This window comes from Pantherophis guttatus, chromosome 1 (assembly GCF_059756535.1).
Source record: "Pantherophis guttatus breed Tessera chromosome 1, ASM5975653v1, whole genome shotgun sequence".
Taxonomy (NCBI): domain Eukaryota; kingdom Metazoa; phylum Chordata; class Lepidosauria; order Squamata; family Colubridae; genus Pantherophis; species Pantherophis guttatus.
In genome coordinates, this window is record NC_142063.1 from 45,185,628 (window position 1) to 45,211,049 (window position 25,422).

Sequence of the window (25,422 nt, forward strand, 5' to 3'; positions counted from 1 at the left end):
TAAAACAACCCAATTAAAACCAATTTCAAATTAAAACCGAAACGGATGGGATCAAGCCAGCCCGGCTAGGTGAAATAAATGAGTTTTCAGGGCCCGATGAAAAGTCCGGAGGTCTGGTATCATGCGTACCTCTAGGGGGAGGTCATTCCAGAGGGCGGGTGCCACCACAGAGAAGGCTCTCCCCCGGGGATCGCCAGCCGACATTGTCTGGTGGACGGCACCCTGAGGAGGCCCTCTCTGTGCGAGCGTACTGGCCGATGGGAGGCTATTTGCGGCAGAAAGCGGTTTCGTAGATACCCCGGCCCTAAGCCATGGAGCGCTTTAAAGGTGCTCTAATCTGCACTTTTTCCCAAGTCTCAATATCTTTTTTATAATGTGGCCAAACCTGGATTCTATCATCCAGGTGTGGTCTTACTAAGGTTTTATAAAGTGGTACTAATACGTCACATGATATCAACTCCGTGCCTCTGTTTATGCAACCAAGCATTGTATTAGCTTTTTTGGCTGCTGCCACACACTTCTGTGCTGTCCCATATTTAAGTAATACATGTCATGGATGTCCTACCTCTGTGTCTGGAGGCTGTTGGGGATTGGATGGGCTGAAACAGGCTCTGACTCATCCCTAGCAAGACAGAGTGGCTATGCATATTTGGACCCTCCAGAGACCAGCTTTTTCCATCTTTGTTTCTGGTTAGGACAAACACATGCGCGATCTACGAGTCTCCCTAGACTTGCAGGTCCTGCTTGAAGAGCAGGTAGCAGCCATGTCTTGGAGAGCCTTTACACACCTTCAGGTGGTGCACCAGTTGCACCCATTCCTAAACCAGGAGACCCTGCTCACAGTGACTCATGCCCTTATAACCTCTTGTTTAGAGTACTGCATGATGCTCTACTCGGAGCTCCCCCTGAAAAGCATTTGAAAACTTCAACTGGTACAGAATGCAACTCGCGGGTAGTAAATGGTGCCAGATACACGGCACATGTAATATCATTACTGCATGAGCTGCATGGGTTACTGGTATGCTTTCAGATGCAATTAAATACTTTCTATTGTTTTAAAACATTTTTATTGTTTTAATTGTACTACATGGCTTTGAATTATAAGCTACCCAGTCATTGACTGAGGTGGGCGGCTATAGAAATGGAATAAATAAATAAATAATTTATAGGTGGCAAATGTAATCAGATCTTCTATCCATTGAATAAATGGAGTCATACATTTTTCTTTCCAACACTACTACAATATTACTCTTTTAGTCATAGTAATGGCACAAAGAATTTAATTTACATTGTCTGATTGTCAAGTTCCATGTATTGTACTTGATATATAATTCAGAAGAAGAATATCCTCTGGAAATTTTACTTTTTGTCACACAATCCTATTTATATAAATCACTGCTTTCTATTCAATTCAGAATAGAACTGGAAGGGACCTTGGAGGTCTTCTAGTCCAACCTCCTGCTCAAGCAGGAGACCCTATAACATTTCCGATAAGTGGCTGTCCAGTCTCTTCTTAAAAACATCCAATGATGAAGCTCCCACAACTTGAAGGCAAGCTGTTCCACTGGTTAATTTTTCTCACTGTTGGGAAGTTTCTCCTTAATTCCAGGTTGCTTCTCTCCTCGATTAGTTTCTATCCATTGTTTATTGTCCTGTCCTCTGGGGCTTTGGAAAATAAGTTGACCTCCTCTTCTCTGTCTCTTCTTCTCTCCCAAAATGTATTTTAAATAAGTATTTTCCTTATTGCATCTCCAACGAAATGCCGCCTTTGTCCTTTATTGTACAAATATAATGGAAATCCAATAAATACTAAATACTAGTTTTTGTTGTATAAATCATAATTTGAGATCCTTTGATATTTTGCTATAGAGGTTAAGATATCCTCCCATTGTCTAAGCAATATAGGAACCTCTAATTTTTTATTCCACTTATTTCTTAACACCTGAAGGTCAAATTGATTTATTGATAACAAATATCTATAATAACTAATAGTAGTTTTTTTTTAGTTTTGAAGGATTTAACAAGCTGCTCTAGTATCTGTGTTATTAACTGAAACTGAAAAAACTGCTGGTCCAAATAATATTATTAACAAATGTAATAGTAAATATTGCCATTGGGTTATACTGTATCTGATGATAATATTTATCTCTTAACATGGAATATGTTAAAAATTTATCTTCACCTATTAGTTAGTCTAAAATCATTATCTCTGCTTTCATCCAAATTTTCCATATCACCATCTTTCTCCCAATTTTTAAAGAGTTTCCTCATAGTCAATTTGGAATGGGAAAAAGGGTCACATCTTTATTAGACATTCCATTCCATGTCTTTCTAATTGATAGAATTGCTTCCAGAAATATTTAGTATATTTAGATCCAAAATTTTCAAAATCAGAAAATATTTAATTTAATTGATAATTGATTTTTCTGTAAAGATATTCTCAGAATTGAAGAACCCCATAGAAACTTTCTACATAATTAATTTTCTGAAAATATTTTCCAGATATAACACATTTAGTTTTATACATTTTCTAGACTTTATTCTGATTGTGTTTGTTTTATAATAAAGATCTATGTCACTATATATGAATTACTAAACCTTAGGAGAAGGGTTTTCCTTTTACACTTTTATTGCATCTATTATACTCTGACTTACTGATCCCATGGGATATTACAACATAGCCTACCAATGTGTATCCACCCTTATTATTTCCTCATTTTAAAAAATGCCATGGATTTCACAAACTTTGGTAGTTTTCAACATGAGTTCATTGCTGCCTCCCTTTCCAACATCTGTGTGTGGTGAATTCCTAATGTACACCAACACAAAGCTTAATGTTAATAATGCAATATATGTGCAGATTATCTGAAAGGAAGGCTCATATGCATGGAGGTTGGGGTGTGTGTGGATGGATGGGATAGATAGATCAAATACATGGGGGGGGGGTTGTTCAAATGTTCATTGAGTGGAATGAAAAATTGTCTCTGTTCTTTCAATCTCTGTTTAAATAGTTACATTGAATACCTCAGTTAGCTTGCTTTGAGTTGTTTTCTTTTGCAATGCTTATTCCATTTTGATTTAAAATGTTTCCATTTTAAAAATGGTTACCCTGTTTGCTTTGTTCAAATTTTTCGGAGAAAGGTATTGATGAGTCAGATGCTGTTGATTTCCATCCAAAGTAATCTTTAGACTCTCCTGGCAGCAGGAATAAAGCACTGTCTCAGTCCAGCTATACAATAAATGGATCTTAATTGGCATGAGCCTAACCCTTTAGAAGCAAGATCCAAGCCATTGTCCTCATTGTCCCCTGCCCGTACAGACTGTTCTGGCAGAGTTCTTTAATTGTTTCAAGCATTTTTTAAAATGTGAAAAATTATGTCATATTCAAATTCAGCAAATAGACTTATTATAGGAAATCTTTAATCATCAAAGTGGTAAAGCTAAACATTTAGCAAAACATTTACTCAAAAAATGTAAATCAGAGTAAATGGAGGCCTTTTTTCTTGTGGAGTTATATGGTAATTCATAGGTTGTACCGATTTTCCCCGTTTAATGAGTTTTAAATCACAATGTCCCATTATTTCTGTCCAGTCAATCCTTTTCGTTTTGGAAGTTTGCTTATAGAACTGGTTTGTTTGAAGAAGGGAAGAAGAATGGTAGATCCCTCATCACCACAGCAGGGAGAATAAAATCCTTGGAGAGCTGAAATTTTATTGTTATTTAGTTATTGTTATTTAGCATTTGGATCTTTTTAAACCTATTTTTGCTGCTTGAGTCATTTATGATTAGGCAGCCTTATAAATCATAAGAAAAATCAAAAATACATTTTTCAGGAAACAGCCTGCCTAGTCCTCTCTGTTTGGGACTATTATGGAAACAAAATTTGCTCTTCATTGTCAACTTGGCTAAATAAAGATTGTTTGGTAGAAAACAAAATCACACAAGCCCAATCAGGACTAGTGTCCTGCTGCCTGGAAAATATATGATGCCCAGCAGTCTGCACAAAGAATTCCCCTTGTAGGCTTTTGGGTGCTTTTCTTATATTGAACCTTCAAAGGGCCTTACTGTAAAACTGCAGGGACTAGTTCAGGCAGTCATCCAGGAGTCAACACTAATTTGAAGTCAGTAAACTTACAACATAATATCCCAGACTTAACAGTTGTTTCTAAGAAAGACAAAAAAAATATGTCTGGATAGTGGATATGACACTTACTGGAGAGAATGGAATGGAAGAAAAAGAACTGGAGAAAATAATAAATTACAAAGACTGACAAACAGTAAAATGTGTATGATGTGGTGGCACAGTGGTTAGAATGCAGTATTGCGGGCTAATTCTGCCAACTATCAGCAGTTTGATTTTCACCAGACTCAAGGTTAACTCAGCCTTCCATCATTCTGAGGTGGGTAAAATGAGGACCCAGATTCTGGGGGCAATAGGCTGTCTCTGTAAACGGCTTAGAGAGAGCTGTAAAGAACTATGAAATGATATATAAGTCTAAGTGCTATTGGTATGACAAAAGAAAGCAAGGGTAGTATCAATAGTAAGTGGTGCCTAGGTCCAAAGCATCTGGAGTATCCTCTTGAACAGCATTGACATTGAGAAAAAAATCATTACTCAATTACAAAAGGCAGCTTAACTTCAAACAGGTTACATCCTGCAAGGATACTTTTAACACCATCAAACAACAACATCTGCCTATCCCAGGTCCTTGGATAGGACCTGGGATAGGTAGATAAAAAGTCCTAATCAAATCTAAACATCTGGTTCACTTGTGACCAACCATAATAATGGAAACATCATATGATTGATTGCCAAAAAGCTTGACTAAATTGTTCCCGTTATTTTCTGTGTAAAAATTAAAAGAATAGATAGATACCTGCTGGATATTTATTTATTTTTTAATTTGATTTATATGCCGCCCTTCTCCGGAGACTCAGGGCGGCTTACAATGCGATAAGCAATAGCCTTCATACTTTTGTATATTTATACAAAGTCAGCTTATTGCCCCCACAAACTGGGTCCTCATTTCACTTACCTTAGAAAGGATGGAAGGCTGAGTCAACCTTGAGCCTTGGAGAGATTCGAACCAGCAGTAAATTGCAGGCAGCTATGTTAATAACAGGGTGCATACACCACTGTACTATCAAGGCTCATTTCTGGGAAAGGTATTTTATAGTTAGCAGAAATAAGGGAAAACATGCCTCTTATTCTTTTAAATGAACAATCAATCACATAGTCCGATTTTCTGTAACTTGGGTTGGCAGCATGAAATCTGATCTAGGCTAAATTTGACATTAAATATAAGTTTATATTCAATATATAATTAAAAATATAAATAGTGTCAGTAAGGGAGGATAAAGACTGATGGAACCAATTGCAGTAGGTAGCAAAATTAACTTCAATTCTTTCATACCATATTGTTGACAAAAATTGCAATATTCCATATATTCCATGTATGCTGCAAAATACATAGTAAGTCTTTAATAAGAGGGTTTTGTATAAATGTGGCTATAACTACAGAATAATCTAAGAATTTATCATATTCCAGACCAGAACAAGTCAGTGTTATCCAAATAGGAAAGAGAAGGATGGCAACTTAATATTGCCCGTCTCTTAAACTGAACAACCTGTATTTGTTTCAGCACATTAACTGCCTTCAGTTTTTTAGCCTCAGAATTATCCAATGCATTTCTAAATAATAAGTGAAAAGATGACTAGAACTTTAGTTACATAGAAAGGGAGGAGAAACTTTTTCATAAATTGACTATGGAATTAATGTGCTTTTGTTTATTTTAATGTTTATGTGTGAGTCACTTCTTAACCTCAATTTTTGAGGTTGCTTCCAACATAATTATAATCCTTTTGGAAAATACTGTAAAAATAAAAATGAAAGCAACAATAGAGACAACAGTAAAAATCAAAGCTGTATCTCATTCTCCAGTCACGATGTTGCATTAAATCAAATTTTCCAAACTGGTAGACTCAAGATACTTAAAAAATATTTAAGCATTTCCCTAGACTGAATTTTTCAACAAATAAAAGCATGCTTTAGATTGTTGGTTTTTTTTTTCAGAACTTATATTAACTTGTGTTGGGTTTTTTTTTCAGAACTTGTATTAAATTTAGTTTCAGAACTTCTGTTACTTGTCTTTTAGTTATCTCCCAGTCTGGTTCATGGTTCACATTTAGCAGATCAGTCTCAGAAGAGTGACAGAGGTTGCAGATATTTTGGTGTATTGCAGTTTTCTTTGTATTCCATAAAGAAATTACAGTAAGGCTTTAAGAAAGAGTAATATCTAGATATACAGCCAGGATATCCTTTATGGCTGTTAGAAATCTTTGAGTTTCATAAGTCTGTAAAAGTAGAATACCCTCATTTTAAAAATTTCTATGAGCTGAGACTTCTTTGAAAAATTAGAATAGTTATAAATATTCTGTGACATCACGCAGATAACATCAAAAGAGAGGTCATAAATTATTTGAAAACTGTCTGAAAGCTTTGGCATGTCATTTAATAGATAAATCACTAGTCATTGTACCAATGTTGAGAAATTTAGTCAATTGTTTGGGGATATGATTGTATTATATTGTCTGTCTGATTCATTCCTCCCTCTCTTCCTCCCTCCCTCCCTTCCACTTCTACTATCCTGGCAGTCTCTTTTCTGAACTGTAAGGCTCTTTCTCTTAAAATTGTCAGCCTGGCACTTTTAGATAACATAGCATTTATCCTTTAAGAAGAGAGAATGAAATTCCAAGTATCATTCATTATATTTATTTTTAGATCTGCCACGGGGACTTTCACTGACAAAAATGGAATCAAGGGGTGTCAAAAGTATATTTTTAATAAATGACTTCAGATTTGTAGAAAGATTGTAGCACTATACTGCTATGCGTTTTGTAACAGAACTGACAAAATAATGTCATGATTCCTTGACAGAATGTGTAGTTTAATTCAGCTTTCCCCATCAGAGACCATCCAGATGTGCTGAGCTGCTATTCCTTACATTCAACCAATGGAGTCATTCTAGTGAGGATTATTGGGATAGTAAACTTATACAGATGGAGGGCACCATGCTGGGAATTGATTAGGGCTTTCCTGGTTTGTTCTTCTTGAAATTCAGAATGAATGGTGTGCATAATTTTCTAATGATCCTTTAGGATAATATTTATTAATGTGCATTGATTCCAGTTTATGAAAGAATATCCAGTCTATGCTAACATAGTTTTCTGAATGGGTATCCATTCATTTATATGCAGTAAACTTGCTGGTACTGGTCTAGTTCACAGATCAGCAATCCATAATATTTTACTGAGTAGTTCCAAATATGCTTCCTTGGACAACAGCTCAGCTGTATTCAGTAGACTAGTTTTAAAAAGCACACTAACAATTTTATATTGGGAAACACCTGTCTGCAGTCTGTACACTCACAATTTGAATTATTTGATCATTTGTAAGCTCTTCATATGAATAAATAACTCTGAGACTTGCCTTAATTGAAATCCATGTTTACTGTTATTTAATTGTTTTCATTAGGTAGTCCACCAAAAGAAGTAAATAAGTAACACTGAGCTTTAAAACTATAAATTTATTTTTGAAAACTAACTCAATAAGGTGCTCCTTCAAACTTTCCAGAGGTGGTTACTTGGTAATAGTTATATGCAGAGGTGGGATTCACATAATTTAACAACCGGTTTGCCCCAGGACAAAAAATGTGAGTGCGCGCCTTCCACACATGCATGCAGCCTTCTATGCATGCGCTATGCTCTTGCATGCGCTTGCACGCATGTGCATGGCTTTAAAAACAGAGCTAAATAGGACAGCATAGTGCCTGGGTGGGTGGGTGGGCGGGCGGGCGGGCGGGCGGGCCCACCCGCAGGTCACAACTACCGGTTTGCTCAAACCAGCTGAATCCTACCCCTGGTTATATTCAGTAAGTTATAAATTCTTAAGTTTCAAACATAGATTTATAGGTATTCATAGGTAATCAGTAAAAAACTCTGAGATACCAATGCTAAACCTAACTCTGTAATTTAAACTATATTGCCTAGCCATCCTGTGAGATCATGGTGATTCAGCAAAGGGGATCCAGTCATCCTAGGAACCTTGGATGTCGCAATGTATGGATATAGTATATGTGGAGATCTAGCAGTATGGCCTTTTGTAATTGATGAATGGAAATTTTGTCAATGCACAGATTTTCTAAGTGCCATCCAATTTTGGGGATGAAGGGTATGGCATCCAGTGTGCTGATAACCATTGGGACCACCACACAGCTGATTTATGTCATCTTTCAATTTTGATTTTCAGAGCTTGATACTTTGTGATCTCCAATTCTTTGTCTTCTCTTCTGCTAACTCCTGGGATTGCCACATCAATTATCTACCCTTTCTTCTTTTCAACCACAATTAAATCTGATGTGTTATGACCAAGACCTTATCAGTTAGCATTTAGAAATCCCACAATATTTTAACTGCTCATTTTCGGTTACTTTTTCAACTCTGTGTTCCCAGCAGTTTTTCATTACTGGCACTTGATAATTTTTATATAAATTCTAGTGAATAATTCTGGCAATTGTGTTATGTCATTGCTAATTATTACATGTTGCCTGACTCCAATTATTCTGGGTGATTGCTAGGAATTTACATTATTCAAGTTCCATGGAAATTCCACAGGGAAAAAAAAACCAACCTGCAAGTTTAACTTCTTTTAGTATGTAAAATGCAATTTTACCAAATTCACTGCTCTCCTTTTCCACTAAATTACAGGTTTAAGCATTATGAATATGAACTTTATTAAAAAGGTTATTGAATGTGAGATGGTTCTGCCCAATGTGTCTCTATAATTCCTTTAAAACAAAGATAACAATCCTTGGGAAAGAGATTTCTCGCAGAGAGCACAAAATTATACCACATCTGTTCCCGTTACATTTAAAGTGAGTATAAAGTATTGTCACAACAGAGAGGGTAAAATAATCTAGTCCTGTTTAGCTTTTGGATAGGGTTCCATTAAGAATCCCAGGCCAAGAACTACATTGTAAATCTTTAGGAATATCAAGGAAGAAAGCAACTGGCATAGCTGTTGTGTTTTTGCTGAAGAAACAACAACTACATCTCTCTAGGAATAAAGCTCAGCTTGAGGAATAATTTATTTTTTACTCTTTTGTGGAATGCACAAAATTGTCTGCACAGTTTGTCTTTCCCTCCACAAACCTGTTTGGTCTGAGACCTATTATTTTTTGGATAGTCCCCTGGCTAGCAGAGAAGCCAGCTTTTTTGAGTGCCTAACAGTGATCTGTGTTTTCACAAATAATTGTTTCAATCTGGTGTCCTGCGAAGAATTGTTCATTGTGAGCCATATGTCAAAAACCAGAATGCTGTTATCAGTCTTTCCTCTTGCTATAAAATTTGATCCACTTCTCCATGGCTTTCATGATTGCTCAGGTGTTGCCAGCTGCATTTCCAAGGGTCAGGGACGATGAAGCGAAGCTGATGTGATGACATTCTGGATATGCCAAGGAGTCGCTGAAGTGCATTCATGAATACTACATAAGACACATATATTTAAAATGATCCCCACTAATAGAAATGTTAAAGATCCATCATTTCTTTAATGCTGACTTCATTTCTTAGATGGCCTATGTTCAGATGGGCTTTGTCTTTTTATTTGGCCTACAGCAGATTTAGACAACAGAATTTATAATAATAATATGCCAATTATAATTCTCCCCAAATAAATATTGCTTAAAAGTTGTCCAAATATATGATTTGTGCTATTTTAAAGTATATTTTGTGTGGCGTATGCATAATGTTATAAATAAAATATAATCTTTGCCTTGAACAGGCAAAGATTATTAATATTTGTCATAGACAGATAACTTAGTGCTATGACGGATGATTTGATGTTTGGCCAGTCATCTTTTTTGGGCCATAGCACCTTCCAGGAATATGTAGAAGGTGGTCTTTCACTGTCCTCTTAATAGACCATATATAGCTGAATTTCAAAAACGTGTTTCGTCTGATCAAGTAGTAAAAATAAATGGAAAATGGAGTAACTTGATTAGGAGAAAACTACTTTTTATGTATGCTGCAAAAAAGTAAAATATCATATTTAACAGTACAGGTAGTTTTGGACTTATAACAGTTCGTTTAGTAACCATTCAAAGTTACAAAGGCACTGAAATAAGTGACTTATGACTGTTTTTCACACTTATGACCGTTGCAGCATCCCCATGGTCACAATTCATGATCAAAATTCAGATGCTTGGTAACTGACTCATATTGCTGACGGTTGCAGTGTCCTGGGATCATGTGATCACCTTTTGCGACCTGACAAGGGAAGGGAAGGCCAGATTCACTTTACAAACTTGTTACTAACTTAACAACTGCAGTGATTCACTTAAGAACTGTAGCAAGGAAAGTCATAAAATGGGGCAAAATTCACTTCACAACAGTCTCTCTTAGCAACAGAAATTTTGGGCTCAATTGTGATTGTAAGTTGATTAAAGTAATATCCCGAAGATATTACTGATAAGTAATTAACAATGTATGTTGCTTCCCTTTAATGTTTCACAATAAATTAAACTCTCTTTGGGAAACAAATATTATATAAAGACCTCCTATACACGCTTCCCTGAAAAATATTTCCCACTGAACTCAGGTTTAATTTTGAATATATTAATTCATGAATTGGGTTTGATTTGGGAAGTTTTGGTTTCAAATCTCATATTACCATAGTTATAAAGACGTGTAATGTGCTTTAGGCAACTAGCTGCCTAATGATATAATTATCATAAATTGATAAGGACTAAATTCAGCAGCCATGTTTATACCACTTTCATGATAGAATGAAATAGAAATAATCTATCTTTTAGTTAATATTAGTACAAATACACTTTTTAGAGCTGAACCCCTTTTTTGTATATATAGTTTTGAAATCCTAATTTCCAGATGCTTTAGAAAGAGACAAAAAGAAAAGAATCCTTATAAGAACTAAAAGGAGTTTGGGGAGTGGGAAGGATTATCCCCAGAACTCCTGTAAAGAAGTCTCCACATGCGGTTATTGTAACAGTGGTTGCAGGATTTGACATTTATGTTTGATGTGTTTTTCTTCATTGGGTTTAATATGTTGATATAGCAGCATGCTTTTACTTGGTAAAACAAAGGTTGGTTGTTTGGCAGCTGCTAAGAAATGGGACTTCCATCCATGTTAAGACATTTAATTTCTGATCTTCAAGTGTTTTTACAAGTTAGAGACAAACCTTTAGCTTAGTGCCACAGCATCTGTTTCATTTGCAGAAAGCATTGGCATCTCCTGATAGGTCTTGGACATGCTCTTGCTGAACCCAGCAGAGCTATTGTCAATAGTTTGTATATCATGTTATGCCTGATTTGGTTAACAATAATGAGCCACAATTCGCTAGATATACTGAGCATGTTAAACCTGCCCCTCCCCAAAAAAACCAAATTCATAAACCACAGTGGCTGGACTCATACAACACTCAAACTAAATGTTATTAAGTTGAGTTGCATGGACCAATGAGAATTTAAGGTAGCTTTATAGCAGTTGGCTACTGCTGAATTACAGTATAATATGTAGTGAGAAAGCACGGTAGAGGTTATTACCTGAGGTAGTGGAGAATGTTCTATGGTATAAACTGACTTTCTTGGTAATTTCCTCCTCACTCTGGGTTAAAAGAGCTCCTCAGATCATAAACTTTGTGTTTGGTAGGACTCAACTAAGTGTGTTATCTTTTACAGCTCCCACCGTTCCTATTTGCCCCGCTGCAGCACCCTGGCCAAGTCCAGCTATAATCATTGCCGCATGCTGTGCCATACCGGTGTTCCTCTTTCTAGTTTTCATCATTTGCTACAAAGCCATAAAAAGGTAAGACTGTGTTAGCATATTGAAGCTTGATGCTACAAGATGAGCTGTTTCCTGAATATACCAGCATGGAGATGCTGCAGTGTTGCAGATTGTGCAGTTCTCTAAAAGGGATACCATAGTTACAATTTCTGAATTTACTCATCACACACGCACACAGAAGTTTTCCCTTTCTTCCTTCCTTTCCCTTTCTTTTCTAGCTCATAAATCCTAGACACCGTCTTGTTTTCAATAATTGAAAGCTCAGAATAACCAAAAACAAGAACAGATTTCAGGAGGACTTGAATATACAGGAGGATGGAATGAGAACACCTAGTCCCGAGGGAAGAAGCTGCAAGTTATTTGGGAGGAATGTACAGCACCACAAGTGCCTCTAAGTGGTTAATACTGGCGGAAGGAAGGAGGACAGCCACAGCATGGGCTGCTCCAGTGCAGTCTGGACTTTGTTACAGAATACTGGAACAGTGTTACGTTATGAGAGCTCCAACATTGGGGAGTTGTATAAGAACCAGGTATAGAGGAAAAGCCCTTCACCAAATTACAAAATTCTACCTGTGCCCTCTAGCTGGAAAATCATACATTTATTTTTTCCCACTTGCACACAAATTAGCACGTCTGGGAGGTTCCAAACAAAGCAAAATATATGTATGTCTATCATTCAAAGCCTGCTGAGAGAAGTTAGGTTGTGATTGTTTTTTGTTTTACGTTTGCCCTGAATGAAAAGAGCATTTCACTGTTCCACTAAATTCTTCCAATAAATGCTCTGTTAGAGCAGTTTCCTCAGGCTATTGGCAATAGCTTCAGTAGGCTCTCTTAACTATTTGTGATTTTCAGGGAAGTAACATTTCCTCCAGTTTGATCTTTCAGTGCAACAGAATCAAATAAAGGATTAAATTGTAAAAATTGGAGTTGGTAGAATGGATTATAATGCTTCATCGTGCAGATGTGGAATTCAATTTATTCATATTCATTTAAATTAAACTTTCTTCTACTTACCAAATGCAGAGAAACTTCTTTTTTAACAAACAAATGAATATATAGTTCTGCACTACCGTTTTACAATCTGATATTGTACTGTCTGCTTTCCCAATTCAAGATTTTTTCACCTCATCCTGCTCTTATATACATCAAATATAAACAAATATTAAACTTAATAGTTTTTTCTATTGAAATCAAACTATCCTCTATGTCGATCCTACTTCAAAAGACACACACATAAAATTAAAGCTCAAAATTTCTCTGAGCATAGTTTGAATTTGGGAGTCTTCAGAACTGAATTCAATTTTCTTTATAGAATTCTTGCTCATATGAAGCTTTCTATGCTTTAGCAGCCTGTTTTTAGTGGGAAAATGGGAAATGTTGCTAGTACCATTAAGCAATTACTAACCTCTTTCAGGTCACCCAGATGTCTATACTATTCTACATTCTTACCTTTCTTCATTTCACCCTTGAATAGATCACATCTTATTCTGCCAGAATACCTGTAGTATTAAATGTTCAGTCTGTGTTCAGTATTCAGTTTATTTCAGATGCAGTTCCGTCCATTTCCTGTAGTACTTTGTCTGAGATAAAGCCAGAGATTAGACTTAATCAAGATTCAGAAAGTTTCCTGTGCACTTTGAGTTAGAGACATTCGATTATCTGAGGAAGGGAGAGATATCATTGCAGTTCAATCATTTTGCAGCCAAATTTAGTGTTATAGTCTGCCTTCAGTTGTGTAGTTCTTATTCACCACAGAATATTGACTCACTTGGGTGTTTATGAAGCAATTAAAACCTTTTTTGTTCAACAGGCCTATAGGGTCTGAGGTGTTGAATTTGTTGTTCCTTCAAGGAAGTGTTGTACATAATTTGACTGTTCTCTAATAACTGTGTATTTGTTGAGTTGTTTTCAATAATTTATGTTCTTAATATTGTGTTCAATAAGCCACTCAGAATCAGTTTAAGATTAGAGTGGCATATAAGCCTAACATAAATCTTGAGGTACTGGGGGACAGTATGGAATGCATAAACCATGCCCAGTTCCCAGTTCACATTTTAATTAACATTATGAGAAGGAGAATATCTGTAGCTCAGGATTGGCATGTTGTATGTTGGAATTCTTACAGCTCATTTTGGGGTTGTAGACATATTACCATGCTAGGTAGCATAATCAGTGCAGGAATATTTAGAGACATGACCTTTATTGTTTGGTGCAATTGTATATTCTTATTATCTTGCCTACTTTACCTGTTCTTAGACGGAAAAGTCCTGTAGGTAGATTTTTTTTTTTTTGCAAGTGACTTGCAGATGCCTTGTGGGTAATAGATTATTTGACTGATAAGGTGGAAGTTCTGTCTTTCATTTGTGTATTAGTGGCTTCACTAATCAATAATATTGTATGATCAATAATGATAGCTGTTTCAGGGACAACTCATTTGGAGGATGCTATTCTTTTTCAGCCACTAAATTTTAGTTATGTTTAGGTTATTAGCTTGATAAGGAGATAGCTATAGTTTATTTAGATGTCATTTGATTGTTTGAGAAGAAGATAAAATGTTGTAAGCTAATTGCTAAAATTGGGTCTTTGATTGTTTTGTAGGCCATAGGAGGGGGTTTAAGGCTGCATGTTTGTTAATTCTGTTTGCTGTTGCAATCTGAAAGCAGAAAGAATGAGTTTTAAAAATGTCTATGGAGATTCTCAGTCATCCAGGTCATGATATTCCAAAAGTGCTTTTTCAAGAGGAAACTGGAAAGAGGCAATCCACCATCCAGTCAGAGCTGAAGAAGCTTCTTGGATGAGAAGCGAAACATTTTCAAAGAAAAACAAGGCAATCCAGTTGCCTCTTAAAAAAGCACTTTGGGGAGTTTTAAAAACGCTTGATTTAAAAAAATATTATAAGGGAAATTTCTATGTATAATTAAGTTTGTTCCTCATTTTGTGAAGTAGGGGTTTTTTTTATATAACACATCATAAGATTTAGCTTAAGTGTCTTGCTATGGCATTAGAACCACATTAGAACCATACTTTCTTCTTATTTTAAAATTTAGGGTTTGGTTAATATACTCTGCTTCAGATTATTTTTTTATCTAGCCAGTATTAGTTTTCTCCTGTCTGGGAAATTTAAAATATCTTTTTGGGTTTTCTCTTCTACTTTGCCTTTATGTTACTTTAGATACATCGTCAGCAAAAGGATCTAAAATTGGCTCATGTATTTATTTATCTAATCCCGCCTTTCTTATTTTTATAAATAACTCAAGATGGCGAACACACATACTCCTTCCTTCTATTTTCCCCACAGCAACAAGCGAGGTGGGTTCGGCTGAGAGAGAACGATGGTCCAAGGTCACCCACAGGCTTCCATGCCTAAGACAGAACTACAATTCACAATCTCCTATTTTCCAGAAAATTCATATTTTAAACAGATAATGCAATCTGCTATCTGTATAACAAATGAGTGTCCTCCTTATCTTCTAAGGCAAGGGTCCCCAACCTCCAGGCCATGGCCTGTAATGAGCCATCTGCAAAGCTGATGGTGAGCAGCAGGTGAGTGAGCAAAACTGAAACCATCCCCTTCCCGGTCTGTGGCAAAATTGTCTTCCACAAAACCAGCCCCTGGTGCCAAAAAAGACTGGGGACTGCTGCTCTAAGACAGTGACTGATGCAGAAAATGCTTTTGTGCCAGGTGGTCACATACAGTGCAAACCTTATGTTGAAAATACTGGTGACTGTTCTACCTTTTCCTAATTTGGTCTCAGATGAAGTTAATACAATAAATGCAACAGCCTTCTTCAAATCTGTTATAATTTAATGTCTTTCTATAACTCTTCTGTTCATCTGTTTGCAATATAAAATTAAGTAAAACAAAAAAAATGGCAGTTGATTTATCAATTCCCTGTTTACTCAGGAGGCAAACCCTATTTGATAGTCAAGTTGATCTTTTGGTCCTTTGTAAGTCTGTGATTCTTAGTGGATTTAACAGCTAACAAAAGGAGAGTCACTCTTCTCCTTTAAAGAGAAAAGCAACATTTTCCCCCTCATCCTTTCCTTCCCCTTGCTCTTCACCTATCTTCTGCTGTCAATCTTAGCTGCTCTTGAAAAGCTGCAACGTAACTTGGTTGATACTTGGGATTCCACAGCTGTAGGCTAGAAAGCAATGGCAAACCACTTTGGTATTGCTGCCAAGACAATTACATGGAGAGGTCCATACAGTTTTCTTTGCTTTTTATTCCTTTCTACAAGCAGAATTCCAAGTATACCACCCAGCAGAAAGCTCAAGAATGGGTAGTGTTCATTATAAATGTGGCGTCTTCTGCATGATCAATCATTACAAAGACCAGAGAGAATCTCAGTTGTGACCTGGCAATCTGTTAATCAGTTTCTCATTGCAGAACATTAGAATTACTGAAATTCAGAATCAACCCTCTTGTTTTCACCCATTAAATTAAAGTCAATCAGTGTTAATGCTTGAGAATAGAAACAATTATGTCTAAAAAAGAACAGCACACAAATTATATGATAAAGAATTACACATGCCAGGCAGAAAATAGCTCTCTAAAATTGTGAAGATTCTTTACTTTCTTTTTTTTTAAATTTGATTTATATGTCGCCCTTCTCCGGAGACTCAGGGCGGCTTACAATGCCGTTTTGATAGTCTAGTTATAATCTTATTAAACATTATTTTTTTTAAAAAACTATGAATAAAGAAAGGGAAACTTGTAATAGGATATTTTTATATGAGCACAGACAATTGGGAAGATGATGCAGTTATCAGGCTAATTTCACATCTTTTTGCCCTTGAATCTAGCTAAAAATGATGAATGTTATAATCCCACAATTCTGGATGGCACTACTATAGAATGAGAAGATTGGCTCTGCTCCAAGATTGGCCCTGCTCCTTCTATTTTAGGCCTCAAGATGCTGTCAAATCTTTATCTGATGTCTGTACAGATTGTGAGAGTTCAACTTGTAGTGTCTTTTTATTCTCTTGGAGACATATAGACTGGAAAATAAAAACTCTGGAGTGTTTGGCTTGTTTTCAGACACAAGAAAGTATGTGGTAATGTCTTAGCGCATATAAAGGCTGCTTCTTATAAACTCTATGAGAGATAGTGCTCCATTTCTTTCAGAGGTACACATTTAAAAAGTATAACTCCAGGGCTCCTCTAGATCAACATTTTGGTGGCCAAAAATAGATTTAATGTTTTGGAGAGAGGAAGAGGTCACAGTGGACAAACCTTATCACTCACATGGGTAGGATCAGAATTTCCCCATGCTTGGGTAGCCTTTGTGTTTTTTTAAAGTGATGTACATGTATTTTAGGGTGTGTCTGTGTGCTTCCTTCAAACTGATGGAAATTTGGGACAATACTGATGATGGAGCCACTGCATATATTGCAAAAAAGGAGGTTGGGAGTTGGAGACTCTTCCATTCCATTTGGAAGACAGTTTCTATGGCAGAGACCTACATGTTGCTTTGGAAGCAGTAAGTGCTTTGTAGTGGAATAAGGCGAAGTTGCAAAAAAACAGAAAGCTTACCAAAGGAAACATTTGCTAAAGGCTTCAAAAACAGAGATATTGCACAGCTTTGCTATCTCTGGGTAGCCTTTTGCTAGGTTGGACAACCCAACTGTGCCTAAAAGCAAAAAAAAAAACCAAAACAAAACAGAGAAAGGCCTTCATTGATGTTGGTTAAGAGTGGCATATTCTTGTGGCAGAAAGCATTCTCCCAAACCAACTGGGACAGAGTGATTGTTAAATATAAAACAGCAAACTGTAAATCCATCATATTCTAAACAATGCTATTTTAGCCAGCATTAAGACCAAATATGTTCTTGTTTAATGCAGTTTCATTTTAGTAGTGCAAGTATGCATGGATGCTGCATGGATTCTAAATCTTTAACCTTGTTTTGTAACTTTAAAAGATGATAACTATCCCAAGATACCAAAAAGATAGCAAAGATTTTGTGGGACACACCCATCTCTTTATGTTTAATTGATTTTATTTATTTTTAAATTATGCAGGGTCAAACTTAGTGAGAACTTGGATGAAAGGTTACCAGTGAATCCTAGAGTTGTAGAAGGGATTAGAAAAATCAAACAAATATCCTGGAAGTAACTACTAACATATTATTGCTAAGGAAATTACAGGGACATCTCTGTGTAGACTGTGTGGAGCGAAGCACAACTTGAATTAACATCTTCTGCAGACATGCATGTGACTAGTAGATCTGGTAGGAAAGGAATTTTATTTGAGTAACTAAAAATTGTAATAACAATTGAGATCACACTTGTCAAGGATCATTTAATTGCAGTCAATTTCATTTGGGAAAATGTCATCATTTTTCAGAATTTGTAGTCAAATGAATAAGAAATCCCTTAATGGTTCATTGAAGAATTTATTGAAAAAGTGCGTGGTTATTGAATCAAAGAAAGTGGTTGTTGGCACTAAAATAGTCCTGTCCTCATGACTCTGTTATTTTACTGGGCTACTGAATATCTTCAAATTCCTTTTGGCATAGAAATTACCAATAGCAGGTTATATCTCCAGATAATAGTTTATGTTTATGCTGCGCTATGCTATGCTATGCTGTGCTGTGCTGTGCTGTGCTATGCTATGCTATGCTATGCTATGCTATGCTATGCTATGCTATGCTATGCTATGCTAGTATAATACCTGGTAAGAAAACTATAATGTAAAACTGTAGAATTTTTTTAAGATGGGGGATATTGATATGCCATACAAATAAACTAATGATAGATTTCATACAGTAAACTTGCTTAAACCAAAAATTCCTGATTTTTGTGGAGAAATCCTAAACAAATGAAATGAACTATGATTCTGCGATTCCTTGACCAGTCCATTATTTCCAATAGAATATAGGCATATAATCTGCCTTACAAATGATTCTATCACTGCTCCATCTACCTTATTCTATGCACCAGCTATCAAGGCTTTAAAACAGAAATATCACGGCTTTCCTAGAGATGCTATAAATTGAATCTGTGATTTCCAGAATGCTTCATAATTGTTCCCAGATATTAGGACCCATGTGTATCTTTTCCCCAGATGTTAAGACCAGTCTAATCACTTGACAATAATAGAGACCATAGGTCATATTGAAGTTGTTCAGGTTTTCATTTTATAAAGAAATATCTTCAGCAGATCACAAAGCATCTTGGATTCATTCAGTTCAAAACTGTCAGGACAATAAACCAGAAGTGCTATTGATGAGTGTTTCATCTGCCTGGTTGACTGATGCATAGCCAGTCCTATAAAGCATAGGTGTCAAACTCACGACATCACGTTGTTGTCTTGTAACATATCACATGTTTTTCCCCTTCACTAAACTGGGGGTGAGCGTGGCCAGTGCATGATGCATCTGGCCCGCTGGCTGTGAGTTTGACACACCTGCTATAGAGAATTGTAATCCCTGTGAATAATTTGTTTCACTGTTTGAGGTGTTTCTCAATCATTGACACTGCAAACACACGTGCCTTTTACTAATATAGGCTGACTTATTAGTTGCACCTGTATCTGACCAGGAATTGCCTAGGGTCACTTATATGTAGTCTGATAGCTACTTCATTAAGGACCAAGGGAGATGGGCAATTATCAAGTATTAAATGTACAGTAAATATATAAATAAATACCAGTCCCACTGTGGACACTAAAGAAGGATTATCTGTATTTGTGAGCTATGGTGGACTGTTCAGAGTAAATAAGAGATGCAATGATACTCTTAATTAATTCAGCAAGAGGGATTTTATTATTTGGCATTAATTGGAATTAGTGTATCTGAGCATTCTTGTCCGACTAAAATGTCAGTTTTGCTGACATGTTAAAATTATTTAACATTCTCCTCCTTGCTGAGTAACTTGCTATCATCCACAAAAGTTGAGAGAGATCAGAAGAGTCCTGTTGTAAATTTATCTTCCTATAAAATTAATCTCTCACATACATAGGAAGTGATATAATTTGTGAGTTCATGGCCATCATGACAACCCTGGATTTATTTCAGGAGATCATGGCCCTAATCCATATAGGCAGCCACATGTCAGTTTTGGCTTTTGTTTGGAGCAGCTGAGAGATGTTCTGAGGAAGGCACAGCTTCATCACTCTGGTTATAATATAATTTACTGGCACTACAAACTTCTGGAGGGAGGAGAGCCCACCCCAGGCGCCTAATAAATCACCTCTATTTCCACAGACCAAATGTGGAGTTCCCTGAAGCCTAGTTGGGAGTTCTCTTGAATAGCTCACTGATTTCTAGAATAAGAAAGTGCTTGCAGCACTTGATAGGATTGTTTCCAAGCAGTCTAACTTTGGCTATTAATCCAAGTAATTTCCTTGGAATTTACTAAATTCCAAGATAAAATGGCTTAAGAAGTGTTTAGAGTGAAGCTGGCATAAAAAGAAAAGTTTATATGACCAGACATGGGAAGAGATCAAATTCAAGTGGTGGTAAGAATGGGGAAGGTTGCTTATTTCTCTGTTCTTACTGCTTCTGCAGATAGTCATCCTAAAGCATTATTAAAAGTGAATTGGTCCCTTTGTAGATTCTACAAAGGTGTTTAGAGATGTGGGAACATTCTGCTCCTTGGTTTTTTTTGTTTTTTGTTTTTTTGTAACTACTTAGAATCTTTGTAAATGCAGTGGCATATAAGGCAAGCTAATAAAAAATAAATTAATTGTTGGAAGAAATGTCCATCAGGGTTCAGGTCCAAGTGAGGAGAAAGACACTGGAAACATGGAGGCTGATTGGAAAGATGGTTTAATGGTGGACCTGGTTTGAAGTCCTGGGTAGCTGGCCACATGGAGTGGAGAGTGAGATATATTTATACCCTCTCTTGGGCTTTGAACTTGCTTCCTGTTCCTGTGAAAGAAATGTATTCTAATTGGTTTTCAGATTCCCATGAGGCCATGCAGAGGTAACTTTGTAAGTTGTCTTGAGTCCCAGGTTTGGTTAAATCTTGCTAGGTATAACCTTCCCAGGTGCCATGTGGTGAGATAGGTAGAGGGCTAATCCTATTATGTCCTAAGGGTGAAGATCTTTTGTGTTGTAGATAAGCTGGCCCAGCCTTTTGTCTTGTAGATAGGATGGCCCAGTCTTTCTGGAGCTATTAACAAAGGTGGGGGCTGCTTTCCAAGAGCATGTATTTCCTTTTCTCATCCAAGGAGGTATAATATTCTGCCTTTTTAATATTTCCTATAATATTTCATTCTTCTAGGAGGGGGTGGGTGCTAACATCCTACAATCCCCCCTTTTTGCCAAAATATGTGGATACATGGGACCTAACTACCCCTTCATCTTAATTAATTTCAGTAATTTTTAATTTAATTTAAAACTTAACTACTGTTAATGGTTGAACAGTGTTAACCATTCTTGGCATTTAGTGACCATTCAAAGTTACAACCACACTGAAAAAAGTGACGTAGGACTTTGGTCACTTGATCAAAATTCATCTGCTTGGCAACTTATTCATGTTTATGATGGTTACAGTGTCCCAGAGTCATGTGATCACCTTTTCAACCTTCTGACAAGCAAAGTCAATGGGGAAGCGATGTTTCCCTTAATCATGTTAATAACTTAACACTGCAGTGATTCACATAACAACTGTGGCAAGAAAAGTCATAAAATGGGGCAAAAAAATCACTTAACAAATACGTCAACAACAGAAATTTTGGACTCAGTTGTAGTTGTATGTTGAGGACTACCTGGAAATGTCTAAAATAGAACCTGAGCTACCCCCTTATGAGGAAAACAAACATCTTTAGCCTTTCCCATCCAATATTTCTTAGTTCTTCTTTCCTACCATCAGGTTTAAATGACTAAGTCGTCCCTCCTTTTTGGTCCCCATTTTCAGTGTCAGGCAACACTAAATAAATGGTTAGATTTCATTGTAACAGAAGACAGACCATGAAAAACAAGGAGTGAAAGAAGTTCATTATTCCGAAATAATTAGATTCAGTTACATCCTGTTCTACTGCATTGCTTCCCATAGAAGTAGTTGCAACATTTTCCAGTGGTTGTGGCCCATGTTTCTATCTCTTTCTCTCATAGTTGCTTTGCTGTCTGAATGGGACAGATTGATAAGAATAGGATGTATTTAACTGAACACTTTTGAAATAATATTCTCTTGGTTTTCGGATGCAGGAAAATGAGAGATGGAAAGGTTACAAATTTGCACTCCTATTTCATTTCTTTGCTCAACATCATAAAGTTTCATTTGTTTAGCATAAAATTGCTCCTTTCATTTTAAAGCAATTTTACAAAGAGCTCAATCAGTGATTTGCTAATTAGCAAAACAACTGCACGTAGAAGATTTCATAGTAGACATTTTAATGAGTTACTTCTGCTTCTGGCATGAATTTGGAGTGGATTTGCATGGAGTGAATATTATGAATTTAAAGAGCACTTAACATACACCAGTACTAATTGCAAAACAAATGCCAATTTAAAAAGATGGAGCAGATTGGAGAAAAAAGTAGAACAGAATTGGACTAATGAAGACTGAGGAAAGATTTTAAAAAATAATTAGTTTTTTGTATATACACATATTTCAGATTTAACAAGTAATTGGAGGCTATAAAGAAAATTTGCAAAAGGACAATAATGAGGACTTTGGATTGTTTTATCTACTTTGTTTTGTTTTCCTAAATATATAACATACTCTAAATTATATTATAAGCAAGCTTTAAAACAGAGTGATCAAAAGTTAGGAATATTGTTTTTAAAATGTATACTTTTTAAATACTCAAATACACGCAGTCCTTGACTTGCAATCCCAGAATGTATCATTGAGTGAACAAGATGCCCACATGACCACTTCACTCAACACCCTAATCCCAGTTCCTCCATGGGCGGTCAGGAACTCCTGTAGTAGGCTGCAGAAACAAATTTTGGATCTTTGGGATCCAGGCTTTGTTTCTGCAACCCGCTGGAGAAGTTCATATCCCCTCCATGCATGGAACAGAACCCCCTTTGGTGGGCTGCAGGAACAGAGTGGGATCTTCAAGATCTGAACTCTTTCTCCACCCCTCCCTTTTGCACAAAGGGAAACTCCTTTAAGAGACTGCACTAAGGCAGCACTGATCTTTGGGATCTGACCTCCATTTCTGCAATCCACCCGAGGAGTTCCTTGATAGGTAGCCATCTTACTCTTGAATCTCAGCTCCCCTTTCACTGTCAAAGAGCTGCCTGCTTGCCAGAATCTCAGCTCCGTGGCAGGTGGTAGCAGCTTGCAACCTGGTTGCCCCATTGAATATCTAGAGCTGTGATGGTGAACCTATGGCACGGGTGCCACAGATGGCACATGGAGCCGTATCTGTGGGCACGCGAGCGTTGCCCTACCTCAGTCCAGCATGCATGTGCGTGCTGGCCAGCTGATTTTCGGGTCTTCCGGGCCCATTGGAAGTCAGGAAATGGGCTGTTTTCAGGCCTCCGGAGGGCTTCCAGGGGGGGTGGAGGTGGGGAAGGCTGTTTTCGCTTTCCCCAGGCTCCTAGGAAGGCTCTGGAGCCTGGAGAGGGCAAAAAATGGGCCTACTAGGCCCACTGTGCCATCATATGCCAAAAGCAGGGGGACAGTGGGGGGGGGTCATGCGTGCATGCGTGGGGGGATGGGGCACATTGAATTATGGGTGTGGGCACACGCACGCGCAATTCCCCCCTCCCACTACCCCTGCTTTTGGCACGCGATGGCAAAAAGGTTAGCCATCACTGATCTAGAGAAACCAGCAGAGAAGTTTGGAAAAGATGATCACATGACGGCGAGTTGCTTGGAAACTGGTCTTAAGTGCAAACAGGTTGCCAAGGACTCAGATCGCAATCATGTGGCCAAGGATGGGGGGTAGGAGCAGCATAATGTTTTATGACAGCCAGCACTGCTTTATGGACTGTAAAGAACCCTTTCTGGGGCCATTGTACCTTTGGTCATTAACAAGGGGTTGTAAATCGAAGATTACCTGTATTTGACTATTTTAAACAGTACATGATTATTTTCACTATTTTTCGGTAATCCTGAAAAATTTGAATATATCTGATTAATACTTTTAATTGAAGTGAATTAGTTTATAATTAAAAATGTCTGATTAAGTAGAAATATATACTAATAAGTATATCACTGATAATATAATCACTGACAGTTCCTATGTAAGCTACCTTTATATTGTACCCTTCTGAGGTTAATAAAATGAGGACTCATATAGTTGGGGGCAATAAGATGACTCTGGAAACTTCTTAGAGAGGGCTGTAAATCTCTAGGAAGTGGTATATAAGTGCTATTGCTATTACAATTTACCTGTGACAGTACTGAAGTCACAACTGACATTAATATACCATAGTTCTTGTTTGCCAGGAAATAAACATATTTTATGAAGCTTAATATATTGTAGCTGAATTGGATTATCATCATGCCAGAAGTTATCTTAAACAATATAACTGGGTTATTGAATAATGCATTTTATGTAATTGTATTGCTTTTTGAAAGTTTTATAATAATTATAAATCTCTGTATTATATTATTGTGCTTTCTGACCCAGAGACCATAATAGAGGTTTGATTGATCATCATACAATCAGTCATCATACATTCTTCATTTTGTTCCTACTGAAACAGCGTTATAATGCCTTTGGATTCTCTCCCCTTCCAGTCTTGTATCTAGAATTAAAAAACAGAGTTCAAAGTGATCTCTGGGGCTGTATGTCTTATAAAGCAAACTTGAATATCATAAATTGGTTACTATTGATCTTTGTAAAACTCTAAATTGTGTACATGTCGGAAAAAATAGACAGGTTAAGATTACAAACTTCAGTGTTCATGTAAAAGCAAGCTCTGTTTAAATGGACAGTTTAATGTTAGCAATAATAATGGAACAGTGTCCCTCGCCACACCTCACAGCAAGAGGCTGTTTTAAGGAGTGAACCTGCCCACATCTGCATCTCCCAGAAGAGAGGAAAGCCAAGGGTCGACGGGGTGTCAAACTGGCAGCCTGTGGGCCGGATGCATCATATGCAGGCCATGCCCACCCCAGCTCTGCAAATGGGAAAAACATTGTGAAATGTTATGTGATGGCAACGTGACGTGGCGAGTTTGACACCTGTGGTCTACAGAATCTTCCCCCTATCTGTTGCTTGATTTAGAAGCAACACTTTTCTTCATTTGTAGATACTTAAGCCACTGGAAATCCTTTTATTTGTTTGTTTGTTTGTTTATTACATTTATGTGCCTCCCATCTCCCTATCAATTGACTGTGGTACAGTAGGGTACTGTAATTATGTATGGTTTGGTTTTCATGTCTAGATATTTCTGAATATCTCTGAATTGCTAGATGACAGGTAGACAAGTAAAAGGTGACAGGAAATAAGGCTTGGCCCAGAATTTAAGATGTAAAAACTGTTAGATTTAACAGACTTATGGGGAACAATGCCAGCTGTAAAAATAGAATATCTCTTAAATGTAAATGAATTTTGCTTATGCATAAAATGGTACTAGATTTTATACATGTGCATTTCACATATTATATACATTTGCATGCATAAAGTAGCAAATTGTATATGTGCA

At 36.8% G+C, this 25,422-nt stretch overlaps 1 protein-coding gene across 1 annotated transcript in view; it reads left to right on the plus strand.

The window, feature by feature from the left end:
- PRIMA1 (proline rich membrane anchor 1) overlaps positions 1-25,422 on the plus strand; it is a 64,692-nt gene that overhangs the window by 33,608 nt on the left and 5,662 nt on the right. The window contains exon 4 of the mRNA XM_034418385.3: positions 11,759-11,885. Within this exon, the coding sequence (XP_034274276.1) occupies positions 11,759-11,885 (127 nt within the window). The remainder of the gene's footprint in view (positions 1-11,758; positions 11,886-25,422) is intronic.